We start from the raw sequence: 17,032 nt of genomic DNA, 5'->3' as shown, positions 1-17,032 counted from the left end.
TAGCAAGTCACGGGCGGACCATTTCTTTTGCAATGGCGTCACAGGTCCCATGGTTTCCTTTTTCTTTTTAAATTTATTTATAAATTTTATAAATATTTAAATTAAATATTGATTTTTCATTGGGTAGGGGTGGACGTTTCGGTATTCGATTCGAATCCGATTCGGGAACATTCGGTTTGGTTCTTTGAGTTTTATAAAAATATAAACCAATCGGTTATTATTTTATATTCCGTTTGGTTCGATTTTGTTTTTTTAAGAAAATTTTAAAATTTTTAAAATATTTGATTCGGTTTCGAAAAATTTAATTTTCTAAAGAAATTATCGTTCATGATTCGGTTCGATAACAATACCACATTTTTCGATTCAATATTGTTCGATTTTAAAAAATGTACCGAAATGTCCATCCTATCAAAACAAAAATCAAAATCAAGCCATCATCTAATTGAGCAAATTAAATCGGTGAGATTTAAATCACACAACTTGACCCAATTTGGATAGTTCAACCGGTGAAAAGGGGACGCAAAACGTCTGTCTCATCCCGAGTTCAAGTTTCAAGTTAGAAAAAATAATACATATTCTAATCACATGGCTTGTTTTCGACTGCGAGGTTAGTTTAGACCCCGGTCTAGGACACCCGATTTTCTAAAACAAAAAACTTTATCCACAAATCACAATTTCTTTAAACCACCATTTTTCAAATACTTATTAAATCGTTCTAATAAACTAAGATACCCACTCCATGGTCGGCGAGTGGTCGGCGTTTCTGGTGGTCGGGTCTTCTTGAGATCGTTAGGCGTAGGTGGTGGCCGGTTCGTTAGGTGGAATGTAATTAATTGTAGGAAGGTGGTTCACCTATTCAGGTTGGATGTAATTGGACCGAAGGTCCGATGAAACACCTGATTAAAAAAAAAAAAACTAAAATATTGTCAAATCATTCTTACAGATTCTTAAATAGAATGCTAAATGCCTCTTTTCGATTTCCAAATAGTTTGTTTGACGTATTGTTTTGTATAGTATTTGACTGCATTTCATATTCGACTATATTTATAACATTGTGTTCCATTTAATTGGAATATTTTTTCATTAAAATAATATTTTTTTATATTTTTTTACATTTGAATAAGGTTTGATTATTCATTTGTTTTAATAAAATTTATATCTAAATTGTTTTTAGGTCATGGGATTTTTTATTTTATTTATGTGGGTCCGAATTGAAATTGTCCCGAATACATTCGAATAAAAATCGAAATCGAAGCAATCGAATCAAAGAGGCCAAATAACCACACTAACTGGATGGACCGAAGAAACTATCATGCGACGAACAAATTTACTATTTTTAGCCAAAAAAATATTTACAAAGCAAATTCTCAGAGAGAGAGAGAGAGAGAGAGAGAGAGAGAGAGAGAGAGAGAGAGGGAGGGAGAAGGGAAGAGGACGACTCGGTTAGGGGCCACAAATTGGCGCGAAATTGAAGGGTGGGAAACACCAGTCAGAGGCCATCTTTGGGGAAGAACAATGTCACTCTCAGATTTCCATCCACTTCCCCTCATTCTTCTCTTTCTCTCTCACTCTTTCTCGTTTTCCTTCCCTTTTTCGCTCTGGACCTCGATTCCGGTCGATCAAATCCTCGATCTTATGGTTTGGTTTCGTCCTCCGGTGATTGGGTCCTTCTGTTTTTGTTCTGTTTGACCCTAATTCGTGTGGATGTTTGGAAATGTGGTATTCTTTTGGTTAGATTGCGAAGTTGGGAGATTGGGTTCTGTTGATTTTGATCTGGGTGCTTTGAATCTCGATGGGTTTGTGAAGGGATATTCAAAATTCGAAGCTTTCTTGCATGGCAAGTCACTTGTTCATGTATGTTGAAGTGAAATGTTATTGAGAATTAGGGATTTGTTGGATTGAATTTATTGTGAAGGAAGAATAAGGCTGAGCTTCGGATTTGAAGCCCTAAAATGGTACGTGAAATTCACTGTTTCTTTTGTACATCTGTTGTTGCTAAATTCCCAGAACTTATTGCTGCTAGCTTCCATATTGATTGTTCAATTTGATCGCCGCATTTGTAGAACAGAAGGAATCAGGACAATATGTTAAAAAGAAAGATGTAAGAAAATTAGATTCATGATCAAATCTAACTGCTTGTCTGTGGATCAGGCTGGGGTTTATTGTTGTTAAGTCTGCACAACATCACTTCTGGTATCTCTATGTGCCAATGTCCATGACCTAACCACTCTGTTTCGGTAGGAAACAATAGAGCATGGAACATCGAGATATGAAACCAATTAAGAGAAGAGTGGAACATAAATGCTAGCAATCAAATCCATCATTATTGCCTAATGCATGCTGGTTCCACAGATACGGAAAATGTCACATTATGCTGGTTCCACAGATTAGAGTTCGTCCTCACAAACACTAGTAGCGGTACCCTCATAGGGCATCTTCTTGCTGGTCCTCCTATTTATCTTTGTCTGTAGCAAAAAAAAAAAAAAAAAATAAATACTGTCGTGCTTGGCAAACTGCAGGGAACTCCAGTTAACATCATTGTAGGATCTCATGTCTGGGTTGAAGACCCAGAAGTGGCTTGGATTGATGGGCAGGTTGAAAAGATTAACGGACAAGAAGTTGATATCCAAGCCTCGAACGGAAAGAAGGCAAGTCAATCACCTAACTTAAAATTTTCAAATTTCTATTTATTTTCGATGTCTAATACTCTCAAAAAACTGATTTCCTGCTCTGTTACTAATTCAGGTCACTGCAAAATTGTCAAAGATATACCCAAAAGATTTGGAGGCTCCTGCAGGTGGAGTGGATGACATGACAAAGCTCTCTTATCTGCACGAGCCTGGAGTTCTTCAGAACTTAAAAATCAGATATGAACTTAATGAAATCTATGTCAGTACTCGAATCTTCTTAATTTTATGACTCGATCACATTGTCTTTGTTGACATTAATATATTTTTCTGTGTGACATTGTCATCCCAGACATACACCGGAAATATACTTATCGCCATTAATCCATTTCAACGTCTCCCTCACATTTACGATGCTCATATGATGCAACAATACAAGGGAGCACCTTTTGGAGAACTCAGTCCTCATGTGTTTGCGGTTGCCGATGTTGCATACAGGTAGCCTTATTAGTTGTCAGCCATAAATATATGCTGTGACAGTCTTTTACTAACTGATATGCCATTTTTTGTTCAGGGCAATGATAAACGAGGGGAAAAGCAATTCGATTCTGGTAAGTGGTGAGAGTGGAGCAGGAAAAACTGAGACCACTAAGATGCTTATGAGATACCTGGCATATCTTGGAGGTCGTGCCGTTACCGAGGGAAGGACAGTTGAACAACAAGTTCTTGAAGTACGACGATTTTCTATCTGAATATTTTCGGGTCGGTCCTATTATACATTTGTGACATCATGCTAAGATTTTTTAACATCTACTTGCAGTCAAATCCTGTCCTTGAAGCCTTTGGTAATGCCAAAACTGTCAGGAATAACAATTCCAGGTGAAACAAAAGTTTATACGCTTCAACTTATGTAAAGTCACTGGCATTTGGAAGTTGTTTGTCTCCTAACAAATTTGTTGGAATTTCATCTGATCGTTTATTTATTTTTGCCACAGTCGCTTTGGTAAATTTGTTGAGATTCAATTTGATAAGCAAGGAAGGATATCTGGAGCAGCAATAAGAACATATCTTCTCGAGAGGTCTCGTGTCTGTCAAATTTCTGATCCTGAACGCAACTACCACTGTTTTTATCTTCTTTGTGCTGCACCACAAGAGGTACTGTCACACATCATCTAATTTAGGTGGACTCTTGGTTTTCAATCATCGTAGAGTACTCTTTCCATAACACATAGCACTGACAGGAAATAGAAAAATACAAGCTGGGACATCCAAAGACATTTCATTATCTGAATCAGTCAAAATGCTACGAACTTGTCGGTATAAGTGATGCCCATGATTATCTTGCCACAAGGAGAGCTATGGACATCGTTGGGATCAGTGAAAAAGAACAGGTATTTTTGTGTAAACAGTTAATCTTATGATGCAAAATTCAACTTAAGTTCTTTCCGCTTTGAAAATTGATGATGATGGTCTCTCTCGTATACGTCATCAGGAAGCAATTTTCAGGGTGGTAGCTGCAATTCTTCATATCGGTAACATCGAGTTTACTAAGGGAAAGGAAGTGGATTCTTCAGTTCCCAAGGATGACAAGGCGAAATTCCATCTTAAAACAGTTGCAGAACTTCTAATGTAAGTGTTTTGTCCGGAGAAGACTTTGTATCTGTTCCGCAATTCAGGTACTAATTTGAAGCTCCATTTCAGGTGTGATGTACATGCCCTTGAAGATGCATTATGTAAGCGTGTCATGGTTACACCGGAGGAAGTTATCAAGAGAAGTCTTGATCCACAGAGTGCCGTAATCAGCAGAGATGGTCTAGCTAAGACAGTTTACTCACGACTCTTTGATTGGTATGTGGCTGGTTTAACAGCTGGTTTTCCACAAGTATCATAACAAAAACTGATATTTACAGATTTGGTTAAGTGAGTATCTCTAGTTATGTGCAGGTTGGTAGACAAGATTAATAACTCGATTGGACAAGATGCCAATTCTAAATCTCTTATTGGAGTCCTCGATATCTACGGATTTGAGAGCTTTAAAACTAACAGGTTAGAATTTTGCAAGCCGAGATTCTGAGTTATGCATTCTGCCTCTCTTTTGTGTTTCTTCTGTTAACACCATTTTGGTGCAGTTTTGAACAGTTCTGTATTAATTTTACTAACGAGAAGTTGCAGCAACATTTCAATCAGGTGATTACTCGATTATAAATAAAACTTTTCCTAGTTGTGTTTCACGCATGATATATTTGCATTTACAAGCTTCTGTTACTGTTCTCAGCACGTTTTCAAGATGGAACAGGAAGAGTACACAAAAGAAGCAATAGAGTGGAGCTACATTGAGTTTGTGGACAATCAAGATGTTCTTGATCTTATAGAAAAGGTAATTTCTTAGCATTATTACATTTACGGAGTCTTGAATTGTGGAAATGACCACTGAATAAAAAATAACTCCACAAAGGTGTTGGTATTGTGTCTCATTATTCCTGTTTCTCTTTTCATCTGCAGAAACCTGGTGGAATCATTGCTCTCCTTGATGAAGCTTGGTAATATTATCATCCGATGACTCATGGGGGGATTCTATTTTAAAAGTCCGAGGAGATTCTGTTCATTGTGAGATTTCTTTAACAATTTTTTAATGATTCTTCAGCATGTTTCCAAAGTCGACCCATGAAACATTTTCCAACAAGCTTTATCAGACGTTTAAAGTCCATAAGCGGTTCGTTAAGCCAAAACTCTCTCGTACAGATTTCACCATCTCCCACTATGCTGGAGAGGTATCTTCTTTTTCCTTTTGAATAAAATGTTATATCAAACAACACTAGCAGCTGTCACACTAGTTTCATGTTTGCGTGTTTCCTTTCAGGTCCTGTATCAGTCCGATCTATTTTTGGACAAGAACAAGGATTATGTGGTCCCTGAACATCAGAATTTGTTGGGTGCTTCCAGTTGTCCTTTCGTAGTGGGCCTTTTCCCTCCACTCCCAGAAGAAACATCTAAATCTTCTAAGTTTTCATCGATTGGTTCTCGCTTTAAGGTAACTAGGCTTATTTGGTATACATATAGTTGTTAGAAGTATCATCTCCAGCTGTTGGGAGAAAGAAACTATTAACTACTCTCGGTTGTGATGTTTTCACAAATTTAAGACTTGTGGAGAAGGGCTGGAGTAACTAGCCTAGACGCATTATATGAAATGTTCTTTTGCATGACAATGTATGGAATAACGTGTCGGAACTGGTTGATGCAGTTGCAACTCCAACAACTGATGGAAACCCTAAATTCTACGGAGCCTCATTACATCAGATGTGTGAAGCCCAACAACCTTCTAAAACCTGCCATATTTGAGAATGTGAACATCATGCAACAACTTCGATGCGGTGTAAGTATAAATACGTAATATATCGTAATCGTGAACAAGTTGGGTCATAAGGGGCTCTTTTATCACTCAGCCGGTGTTGGTTCTTGTCACTGTAGGGTGTTTTAGAGGCAATCAGAATCAGTTGTGCGGGATATCCCACTCGCAAACATTTCTTTGAGTTCATAAACCGGTTTGGACTTCTAGCTACCGAGGCTCTAGAAGGGAAGTGAGTACCTTTTCTTTTTGTTTCTCTTTGTAATGGAACCTCTACAGTTATCTAAGAGCTAACTTGACTATACTCAATTTCTGACTTTTATTCTGAGAAGCTATGACGAGAAGGTTGCTTGTAAAAAGATATTGGATAAGATGGGTCTTAAAGGATATCAGGTAACCATTCTGCAAGAGTCTTTACTTCAGTGAACCATCATATATGTTGCAGCAATAGTTCAAGGGTGAAACAATGCACCTGAAATGCAAAGTCCTGTTTTGTAATGCAGATTGGTAAAACTAAGGTGTTCTTGAGAGCTGGTCAGATGGCTGAACTAGACACCAGAAGAGCAGAGGTGCTTAACAGTGCTGCAAAAAAGATTCAGAGACGGATACGGACTCATCAGGCCCGAAAAAGGTTCATTGCTTTGAGGGAGGCCACAATTTCTATGCAAGCCATTTGTAGAGGTGAGCTATCTGATTGATCACATACTATCTCAAACAGATCTTGTGATGCTCTTAGTGAGAACTTAGAAAGGTTTTATATATTTCCTCGTGACGTGTGTGATTTTCTAATCTAAAAAGTAGTTAATAAATCGTTTTTCCTCTCGTACTTACATTGCAGGGAGACTTTCCTGCAAAGTTTTTGAAAACCTGAGAAGACAAGTGGCTGCAGTAAAGATTCAGAAGAATGCTCGGAGATATCATTCTAGAAAATCCTATAACAAGCTCCATGAAGCTGTTCTTGTTGTACAGACGGGTTTAAGAGCAATGGATGCTCGTAAAGAATTTTGGTTTAGGAAGAAAACAAAGGCTGCTACGATTATTCAGGTTCATATTCTCACGAGCATTGTACACTGCTTCAGCACATTGACATGTACAATTAAATCTGCTTTTCTGCCTTTCTGGACATGTGATTTCTGTCATCAATGGCAGGCTAAGTATCGGTGTCACAGAGCAACCTTATACTACAAGAAGCTACAGAGAGGAGTGATTGTGTCACAGACTCAATGGAGAGGAAGACTCGCCAAGAGAGAACTTCGGAAGCTCAAAATGGTAATATCGGTTTTCTTGCTGTTAACTACACCTTGCATCGTCCTATCATCAATTTAATAATCTGAGACATGTTCGCATATGCATCTTGAATTGTTCAACCTAATTTTTATGAAACCCATACTAGGTACTTTGAGTTGGGTAATCATGTATGTGTACTTTGTAGGCTTACAAATCTCTCTCTCTCTTTCTCTCTCTCTGGGCGGTAGAAACCCTTTCAAAATCGGGATTCTAGTTTCTAGTTATCTTGAAGTTGAAACAAATAGATAGGTCTTTTACGTCTCATGTTTCAGTTTCAACATCACCTGGTAAGAAAAGACTTTCATAAGATACTAGAACGCCACTTATCCTGCATGTGAATTTTCAGTTCTATGTTTTCTCTATCTGCAGGCTGCGAGGGAAACGGGTGCACTGAAAGAAGCGAAGGATATGCTTGAAAAGAAAGTAGAGGAACTCACATACCGTGTCCAGTTGGAGAAACGCTTGAGGGTAAGCATTTTACGTCACATGGAATCATCATTTTCTATTGATGCATTTTTATATTTTGATGGGATCATTTTTGAAGAAAGTGTATAAAGTTTTGTATTAACTTTGCAGGTTGATTTGGAAGAAGAAAAGGCTCAGGAGATAACGAAATTACAGGGTTCGTTGGAGGAAATGCGGAAAAAAGTTGACGAAACAAATGCTCTGCTTGTTAAGGAACGGGAAGCTGCAAAGAAAGCCATTGAAGAAGCGCCTCCTGTTGTTAAAGAAACCCAGGTTTTAGTTGAAGATACCAAAAAGATAGAATCATTGACGGGAGAAGTGGACGGTCTAAAGGTATTATATGGTCCAGATGCTGCAGTTTTCTTTGTGTATTCAATATCTCAGCCCCACAATTTGCAAATGAATTTAGAAATCATGAAAAACTCCATCTCGTTCATGCATTTGTGCTGAATAATGATTTCTAGAAATTTAAACTTTTCCTTTTGATACCGAAGATATCAATGATGAAACATATCGGATGATTGACTGGTTTGCTGTTTGATGTCTGATCATATATGTGTACGAATGTACTCTGAACAATATTTGGAAGCACATTTCTGGATCTGTTTCTTGGTGTGTTTCAACTTGCAAGCTTCGTTACAGATGCTTTCTTATTATCGGTCATAATTGATGTTTCAACAGGCTACCCTAGAAACCGAGAAGCAACGGGCTGATGATGCAGTGAAGAAATTTGATGAAGCTCAAGAGTCTCTTGAGGAAAGAAGGAAAAAGTTGGAAGAAACGGAGAAGAAACTACAGCAATTCCAAGAATCCTTGACAAGGTAAGAGCATGTAAAAAAAAAAATTACTCATTTCCTCCTCACCATCACTGATTATATCAAAAAATGTGGTGGAAAAACTGTTTCTGTGTATTCATGTGGAGTCATGATCATGCTGCTAAATTTATTGTTTGATGAACCAAAACTTGTCGTTTATATGATCAGACTGGAAGAAAAATGCACCAACTTGGAATCGGAGAATAAAGTACTACGGCAACAAGCTTTGTCCATGGCACCAAATAAGTTCCTCTCTGGTCGCTCCAGGTCAATTTTACAGGTAATCTTACTGGAAAAACCAAACCAGGCTTTGTATTCTTGCTTTCTTTCTGAAGTGTGTGACTTCTCATTTGTTTGTAAAATAGCAGAGAGGTTCAGAGAGTGGTCATTTGGCTGTAGATGGAAGGCCTAGTAGTATGGTACGCACATTACCCATTGATTTGCTTATTTATCAAAGCAATTTACAGTATTACTTTCATTTAAATTAACCAGAGTTCATTCATTTTAGGGTTTAATTTTTGTTTTCTGATGGATTAACGACATAATCAATACTAGGATTTGCATAGCAATTCCATGATTCATAGGGAGCTCTCCGAAGTGGAGGATAAGCCACAGAAAACTCTAAACGAGAAGCAGCAAGAAAACCAGGAGTTGCTTATCCGATGTATAGCTCAACACTTGGGTTTTCAGGGGAACAGACCTACTGCAGCTTGTATCATATACAAATGCCTTTTGCAGTGGAGATCTTTCGAGGTTGAAAGAACTAGTGTCTTTGATCGGATTATTCAGACAATTGGCCATGCTATTGAGGTTGGTTTGAACTTCCTTAGGTATCAATGATTACTAATTCTCGGCCCGAAAGAGCGTGCATTGGAATAATTTCTCAAAGTTTGTTTTTGTTTTTTTCAGACGCAAGACAATAACGAAGTTCTAGCGTATTGGTTATCCAATGCCTCGACTCTCCTTTTACTCCTCCAGCGCACTCTGAAAGCTAGTGGTGCCACTGGAATGGTTCCACAAAGACGTCGTTCATCTTCCGCCACTCTCTTTGGGAGAATGACTCAGGTACTTATAATCTGAAGGTTTCAATCTCACAACCCATAAATCTCGGATTCTTTAAGGCGTTTGCCTTTCCCGTTTTACCCATGAATTCTTCTCTCTCTCTCTTTCTCTCTCTGTGTGTTTTTTGTATACATATTTGCGTGACCACACATGCATTTATAATCAAAGAACTTAGGTGTACATCTTTTTCTCTTCGATAATTCAAAGTGACGAATGTTTATCTTTGCTCTAGAGCTTCCGAGGGTCACCCCAAGGAGTGAATCTTTCCATGATAAATGGTGGTGTGGGTGGTGGAGTGGATACCTTAAGGCAAGTTGAAGCCAAATACCCGGCTCTACTTTTCAAGCAACAGCTCACGGCATATGTCGAGAAGATATATGGAATGGTTCGGGATAACTTGAAGAAAGAGATTTCTCCGCTTCTTGGATTGTGCATTCAGGTAAAGAGCTAAATCAATGTGAGGTTACAGCCTTCTTCCAAAATATAAAACCTCAAAATCTTTTTGGTCATGTAAAAATAGGCGCCGAGAACATCAAGGGCGAGTTTAGTGAAGGGAGCATCTCGTTCAGTTGCCAACACCGCAGGTCAGCAGGCATTGATTGCTCATTGGCAAGGAATCGTGAAGAGCCTTACAAATTTCCTCAATACGCTGAAATCTAACCATGTGAGTTCGTATTTGTGAATATTCCGTTCTTCAATTTGCATTCAAAACAAAGGTTTTGAACCACCATAATGGGTTTCGTTTTCTGATTCTCTGGTTTAGGTACCTCCATTCTTGGTTCGGAAGGTGTTCACGCAAATATTCTCATTCATCAATGTTCAACTGTTCAACAGGTTTTCCCGTTCATCGGAGTTTTTATACATGTTTTTATCGGTGTTTTTATACTAAAGCTTCTTTTCTTGTCTCTGCAGTCTTTTATTGAGACGAGAGTGTTGTTCCTTCAGCAACGGTGAATATGTCAAAGCAGGATTAGCCGAGTTAGAACATTGGTGTTATAAGGCGACCGATGAGGTACTTACACTTGTTTTTTTTCTTCTTTCTTCTTCTTTTACTGGTAAACAAATTCACTGATGCAAGAGAGAAACTGCAATTGCAGTATGCAGGTTCTTCTTGGGATGAACTGAAACATATCAGACAGGCCATCGGGTTTCTGGTAACGTCCATACAACTGTAAACTTTATTACTTCCTATCACCACTCTGTGCGGCTGAGTCATCATATGAAATGTCTTCTTCTCAACTCAGGTCATACACCAAAAACCAAAGAAATCTCTCGACGAGATAAGTCATGATCTTTGCCCGGTAAGTTATCTACTTTGCAGAATGGAGAAAAAGAAATAAAAACCGCTTTTTTGACGTTACAAAACAACGAGATTCCATGTTGAACGAAATATTTGCAGGTACTCAGCATTCAACAGTTATATCGAATCAGTACGATGTACTGGGATGACAAATATGGCACACATAGCGTCTCCCCTGATGTAATTTTATAATATGCATCAATTCCATGTTCTTATCAAAATTTAGAATTTCTGGATATGTCGGTTTCTTGATCGATGTTTTACTGCAGGTTATAGCAAATATGAGGGTGTTAATGACTGAAGATTCAAACAATGCAGTTAGCAACTCCTTCCTATTGGATGATGATTCCAGGTAAATTAATAACACCCTGAATTAGTTAATCCACGAGTTCAAGGTTTAGAGTTCAGGGTTTAGCTAGATACAGTTTAGGGAGTTTCTGCATTTGGTTTTTTTGGATTATCGAAATCTCTTGGAAACAGATAAGATCTAAACCCTAAAATTACACTCAAGAAGAAAAAATCTGAGAAGGGTTTGATTCTTATACTTGTTTTTATTTGGCAGCATTCCTTTCTCGGTAGATGATTTATCGAAATCGATGGAGCGGATGGATATTGCTGATATCGAGCCGCCGCCTTTAATCAAGGAGAATTCAGGGTTTAGCTTTTTGTTGCCATGTGCAGAATGATGCTTCTGGTTACTGAGGTCATATAGCTCTAGCGACTTTCCCTAAGAGATAGCTTGTGGTAGAAACTTCTAGGTTACTTGTTACGCAAGAAAGAAATAAGATGTAGCATTTGATTGCTCTGAAGCTCTTCAAAACATATTATGTTACAGCATATATACGTTTTTTTTTGTCTACGAGAGAAAAATAAAAAGGCAATTATTTATGCTTCCTATATACATCTAATATAATTTAACTATGAGTATTTGTAACAACAGATTTAAAAATCTGGTGCAGGGTTCTCAACCCCAACCACCGTAGACGAAAGAACCCCTACTTCTCTTCCCCTTCCACACCCCATCCTCTTCTCTGTGACAAAACTCTCCCTCGTTCTTCTTGACCTAGTCTTTCTCTGTAATGCCCCGAATTTCCATAAAAGGAATAATAAGCATAAATCGAAATTAATTATGTTACAGAAATTATTTGATCGAGCATATAATCCTTTAAATTATGTTAACAAGATCAGGAGATCAGGACAAGATCGACGTAATAAAGAAGATTTTCTTCGTTATGCTTGCTGGGACGTGAGAGGCTTACATCACACCTCATGCTTGTGCGATGTTCAAGGCCAAATTAACCCCTTTGCAGCAGATTTTCTTGTTCAAGACATCTCTATCGTGCGCTCTCTTCCTTTAATCGCGAGCTCTCTCTCGATGGTGAACAACAACTTTCTCCCTTTCTTCTTCAACTCCAACCATGGGGAGCGAGCTAGAACCCACTAGAGGAGCCACATATATGTGGAAGACGCAGAGGAAGAAGCACCAGGATGGGTCAGAATTCGATAGGGTGAATTTGGGTTATTCGAAGATTTTAATTTCATTGGATTCGGAATTTTCGAGTGACTTGTGCAAGATTAATGATAGATATGTGTTCTATGATTGCTTGTGATTATTTTGATGCGTTATCCATCGAGTTTTGGTGTGTGTTTGTACGATTTGTGAAAAGTCTGAAGTCTGGTTCGAGGCTGACTGGGGTTCAGTCCGTCGGATCAGAGTTGTTGAATAATAGCGGAAGAAAAATCGAATTGAGGAAGAAGAATATTCTGGTCCAGAGCTGATCAGATTTCATTTAGCCGGACGAGACATTAAAACCTAGTGTGACCCCTTTTTCTCAAAACTGACGGACCAGTCTTCCGAATCAGAGAAATGGTTCTCGTCCGGGGTTGACTAGACTTAGTCAGTCGGACCATACCGAAATGTGAGACAGTCTGATTGCACTCAGGCCGAGAGAAGGAGAGAAGATTGGTCAGTCGTACCAATCTTTGGTCCGAATCTGACCACTAGACCAAATTATCCGGGTCGATCCAGAATTTAGTCTGAATCTGACCAGACCAATCTACCAGCCAAACCAAATCAAACTAAACAAAAATAAAGGACGGTCTGAGTCGAAACGATACTCAAACTTCAAATAAGCCCTAAACCTTGGGGCGAGACGAATTGGTAACCGGATGGAGCAGTATCTAGTTTGATCATACCGAAGGTTAAAATGAATTGAAAGTGAAACACTGAAAGATATCGTGCGTGGATATTTACTTATATTTATATAATGGGTATATATATATATATATATATATATTCCTGATAGTGGCGCAAGACAAAGACTTATAATTATTAATCATGAATAAATAATGGAAATGCATGATTGTCTGTGATTGAGGGATTGAATCGAGGTAGATTGCATGGCATTAGACAATATACCAGATGGGTTCATATATTCTCTAGCGTGTGATTGTAAACGGATAAATGCATGTGTATGATATATCTATTGATATGATGATATCACAAATCTAGGTGTAGAAATATGATCAAATAATAATATTCCTAGACTCAACAAATAATCGCAAGTTTACGGATCGTGTATAGTAGTTAGGGTCGAACACATGGACAAAAGTAGACAAATGAATCAAATCCAAATCTAAACCTAAATCCAGAGGGAATAATATGAGTGTGAGGGTGTAGCAAAATAAACAATAAAAACAGTTTTAAACAATCAATGACAAACACTGCAGGTTTCGGGATTGATTTACATGAAAGACTCTTTCAAAATATGCAAACTCAGTGGTTTATTTATCCAATTCAGGAAATTCAAGCTCTAAAGTAGAGATTAACTCTCTCGAGTTTAATCTCACTATTAAGGCTTTATCCTACTAATATCTCGATTCAATAGTCTAAACCCTAGATGCATGAACGAAAGCTATCATAATCCCTTGGCAACTATCTATCTCTCGATGCAATACATGTTCTATTTATTGAGTTATTTTCATATTATAATCTCATATATTTATGCGAATTAAAACCCTAAGTTTATTTAATCAAATGGCCAACAAGATCAAACGCATTAAGAACAACTCAATAAGCTGAATAGAATAAATAAATCCACAAAGTCTGGAATTAAAAACCAAATATCCATACATAGCAAATCCCTAACCTACAGCAAATAAATTACTCGCTAAACATCGAGACAACAAGGTTGATAATCTTCCCCTTTTGTGTGCTCTAGGGTGTATTTTCTGTCAAAGTCTGAATGAATTTCGACCTGGAGGCTAACCCTATTTATTTCCTCTTTTTATGGGCCAAAATTCGAAATATTTCCAAAATCTGGTAAGTGACCCGATCTGTCATGTATAAGTGACCCGATCGTGTCACTTAACAGTTTTGACAGACTTTACAAATTTGCGCATAACTTTCTGCTCTGATATCGGATTAGGGTGATCTTGGTGTCTATGCGTAGATATCAAACGAGCTTTCCAATGATGTAGAGAATGCATGATCTGGATTTATAGAATGAAAGTTATTGGACTTGCAAAATCTGACGTTCATGAGCTTCACGTTTTCTCTGAAACCACTTCAAATGTTCCCTTTCGTCTGTGATGTTCTATAATCCATTCTACTCCTTTTGCTCTCTTTATGTTTGAATACCTATTTAAACACCAAAGAACACAATCATCCAATATCGAAACCAAATATGCCCTAAAATGTCTACAAATGTGTTTAACCGAGTAAAATACACAAACATCTTATATCAAATCATCACACAAAAGACTTGTTATCAAACTCTCCTAGACTTAAAATTTTGCTCGTCGTCAAGCAAATACTCTGTGAAAAACGGTCTGAAAAGAGGGCGAGACAATGACATAACTCAAAATGATAATCGAGAGCGAAACATCTATCCGACCTAGGTCCCCGTGAACAATGATCAAGTCTGTCTAGTATGATTTCCCTCTCTAAAGGATAATCTTTCCTAGCCATATGATCTATACCGCTACCTAGAACCAATCCAAGGACTTCAATCATCTATCAAGCATGTTTCTCGAACCTATTACACTATTCTACCTAGTCGTATCTAGTCTAAGTTTTCGACATTCATTCTTTTTCTTCTTCTTCTTTTTTTTCATCTAGCTAGTTTTTTTTTCTTTCTTTAGTTAGCATCTCTGGTTCCTAGGACGTTGAAGTTGAAAGGTTCCTAATCATTGTTTTTTCGATTTTGTTTATTGGATAACCCGACCTACAATTTAGACCCGAACCATCAAATCAATGCACTCATGTCCTCGAACGATTTTCGTTGACGAGATAATGACAACAGAGTGTCGAGATGCTCATTATTTTTTTTTTCTGTACATGAAGAAATAAGAATGAATTTGATAATAGATTTTACCGATTTCAGCAAACATGGAAAAGGTTCTTATAGAAACTTTTCTATTTGGCTGACAACATCGGTCCCATGGGTTCTAACAAACGATTTCTATCCCACAAGCCATTGTAGATAATTCTAAAGGTCAAGCAATCAATTCAACAAAACATAATCACGTTCAACGGATCACAATGTTTTCAGGACGTTTCTACTCTCTCATGCCATAAATCATCACATCAATGCTCAAAAGGGGCAATTGCAAAAATACCCTTAAATGATACATTTGACTTCAGACCATACCCTCGTTCAGAAAAAAAAAACGACAACATCATATTCATATATACCCTTATAAATGTAGAATCCCTATAATACCTTTCATTTATTTATACAATATTATAATATACTAAAATAAATAAAATATAGATCTACTTTTACCCCATTCTCTCTCTTCTCTCTATCGTTGTCTCTCGCCTTACGTTCTCTCTCTTCGAGTTTTTCTTCTTTTCTCTTTTCGAATTCTATTCTCCGGCGCGATTTTCTGTCAAATTTGTTGCGAGAAACAAGTAAAATATCCAAGAAACTCATCCAATAAACATAGATCTCGTTAATAGGTAAGTTTTTTTAAAGCCGATATATATTTTGGGTATTTAGGGTTTTTAATTTTCGTGTTTATATTTGATCTATATAATATAGATGAGTCAAATGTAACATATATATCAGTCAAACTGGTCAAATTAACTCGACAGATTGGTGAAAGTGATCATTTTCGTCCAATTGGTCAAACTCTAGAAATGGTCAGACTTGTCAAACCCGTCAAACTCGTCAAACCAATCTCCATTTTGTGTTTATTTTGTATAGGCATAATGGTTGCAAGTGATGAAAGAATGACGATTGTTTATTATGTTGGGTTTTCCTGGGATCTCATGAGCGAATCCTATTCCTAAGAGATCGGTTCTAGGGTTTGCGCAGCGGATGTAAAACAAAATTTGATAAAACCCTAAAACCTATCATGCATGATCTTGTAGAAACGTTAGAACGCTTACCTCAATCGATCCGGGGCCTGTTTCAATTGATGTGTTCGTCCGATCACTATAGGCAGGAAGAATACCTCGCCCTCTACACGTATCCACCCATCGGGATGGGTTCCAACCTTTGGAACTTGTCTGCTAGGACACGAATCTTCTATTCGATGATGTGCTTTGAGAAAGAGAGATTAAGATCACTTCTTCAACCCTCTAGACTCTCTAAAAAGGTCTGAAAAATTCTCTAGGTCGGCCACTTAGTGTTAGGGTTCTATTTCTCCTTTTATTCAAGTGATTAACCCTAGATCCGGACTTTAAAATTAAATCCGAACCCCAGACCGAACGGACTGCTTAGTAGTCCGTTCGGTCTGGACACTTGGTCCGTTCGTACCAGTTTCATAACTGGGTCCGTTCGAACTGACGGGTCAGTCCGTTCGGTCCAACACTTGGTACGTTCGGACTGAACTCTCTAGTCCGTTCGGTCCAACAATTTGGTCCGTTCGGACTAGATGGTCCGGTCCGTTCGGTCTAATCCTAGACCGGACGGTCTAGACCTCTTGTCCAGATTTCTCGACGTTTTCTCGTGCATTTGTCCTTCCCTGCGTGTGTGACCCTGTAGGCTCACTCGATATAGCAGTATAACCCGAAATCTCTATTCCGGATATACAAGTCATAGGCGGTCTCTAGCAAGACACTATGACTACCTATCTCGAATAGAGTTTGTTCGTGATCTTACGAACGCCAGAGATGATTTCG

General features: G+C 38.0%; 1 protein-coding gene across 1 annotated transcript; it reads left to right on the top strand.

The window, feature by feature from the left end:
• Positions 1 to 1,435: 1,435 nt before the first annotated feature.
• Positions 1,436 to 11,788, top strand: LOC104808026 (myosin-11-like). The gene is made up of 38 exons (XM_010533508.1): positions 1,436 to 1,955; positions 2,520 to 2,648; positions 2,746 to 2,889; positions 2,980 to 3,125; positions 3,202 to 3,358; positions 3,448 to 3,506; positions 3,623 to 3,782; positions 3,869 to 4,018; positions 4,120 to 4,256; positions 4,329 to 4,475; positions 4,572 to 4,673; positions 4,757 to 4,814; positions 4,903 to 5,004; positions 5,130 to 5,167; positions 5,272 to 5,398; positions 5,488 to 5,658; positions 5,869 to 6,000; positions 6,096 to 6,205; positions 6,306 to 6,366; positions 6,477 to 6,654; positions 6,812 to 7,017; positions 7,123 to 7,242; positions 7,630 to 7,728; positions 7,837 to 8,058; positions 8,407 to 8,546; positions 8,709 to 8,820; positions 8,909 to 8,959; positions 9,096 to 9,350; positions 9,450 to 9,605; positions 9,835 to 10,041; positions 10,123 to 10,266; positions 10,366 to 10,436; positions 10,515 to 10,614; positions 10,700 to 10,756; positions 10,847 to 10,903; positions 11,002 to 11,082; positions 11,172 to 11,254; positions 11,465 to 11,788. Exons 1-38 carry the CDS (start codon positions 1,953 to 1,955, stop codon positions 11,586 to 11,588), a joined length of 4,596 nt encoding a protein of 1,531 aa, XP_010531810.1. The 5' UTR covers positions 1,436 to 1,952; the 3' UTR covers positions 11,589 to 11,788.
• Positions 11,789 to 17,032: the final 5,244 nt, after the last annotated feature.

The sequence above is a fragment of the Tarenaya hassleriana genome, unplaced genomic scaffold (assembly GCF_000463585.1).
Source record: "Tarenaya hassleriana unplaced genomic scaffold, ASM46358v1 Cleome14, whole genome shotgun sequence".
Lineage (NCBI taxonomy): Eukaryota > Viridiplantae > Streptophyta > Magnoliopsida > Brassicales > Cleomaceae > Tarenaya > Tarenaya hassleriana.
Note: the sequence above shows the minus strand (reverse complement) of the source record. Positions and strands in the feature narration are given on the sequence as shown.

What these genes read in the sequence shown, in the direction of transcription:
- LOC104808026 (XM_010533508.1), top strand. An exon ending in GAGAAGTGGACGGTCTAAAG is followed by an intron (nt 8,059 to 8,406) that starts GTATTATATGGT and finishes ATGTTTCAACAG; the next exon opens with GCTACCCTAGAAACCGAGAA. An exon ending in GACAGGCCATCGGGTTTCTG is followed by an intron (nt 10,757 to 10,846) that starts GTAACGTCCATA and finishes TTCTCAACTCAG; the next exon opens with GTCATACACCAAAAACCAAA.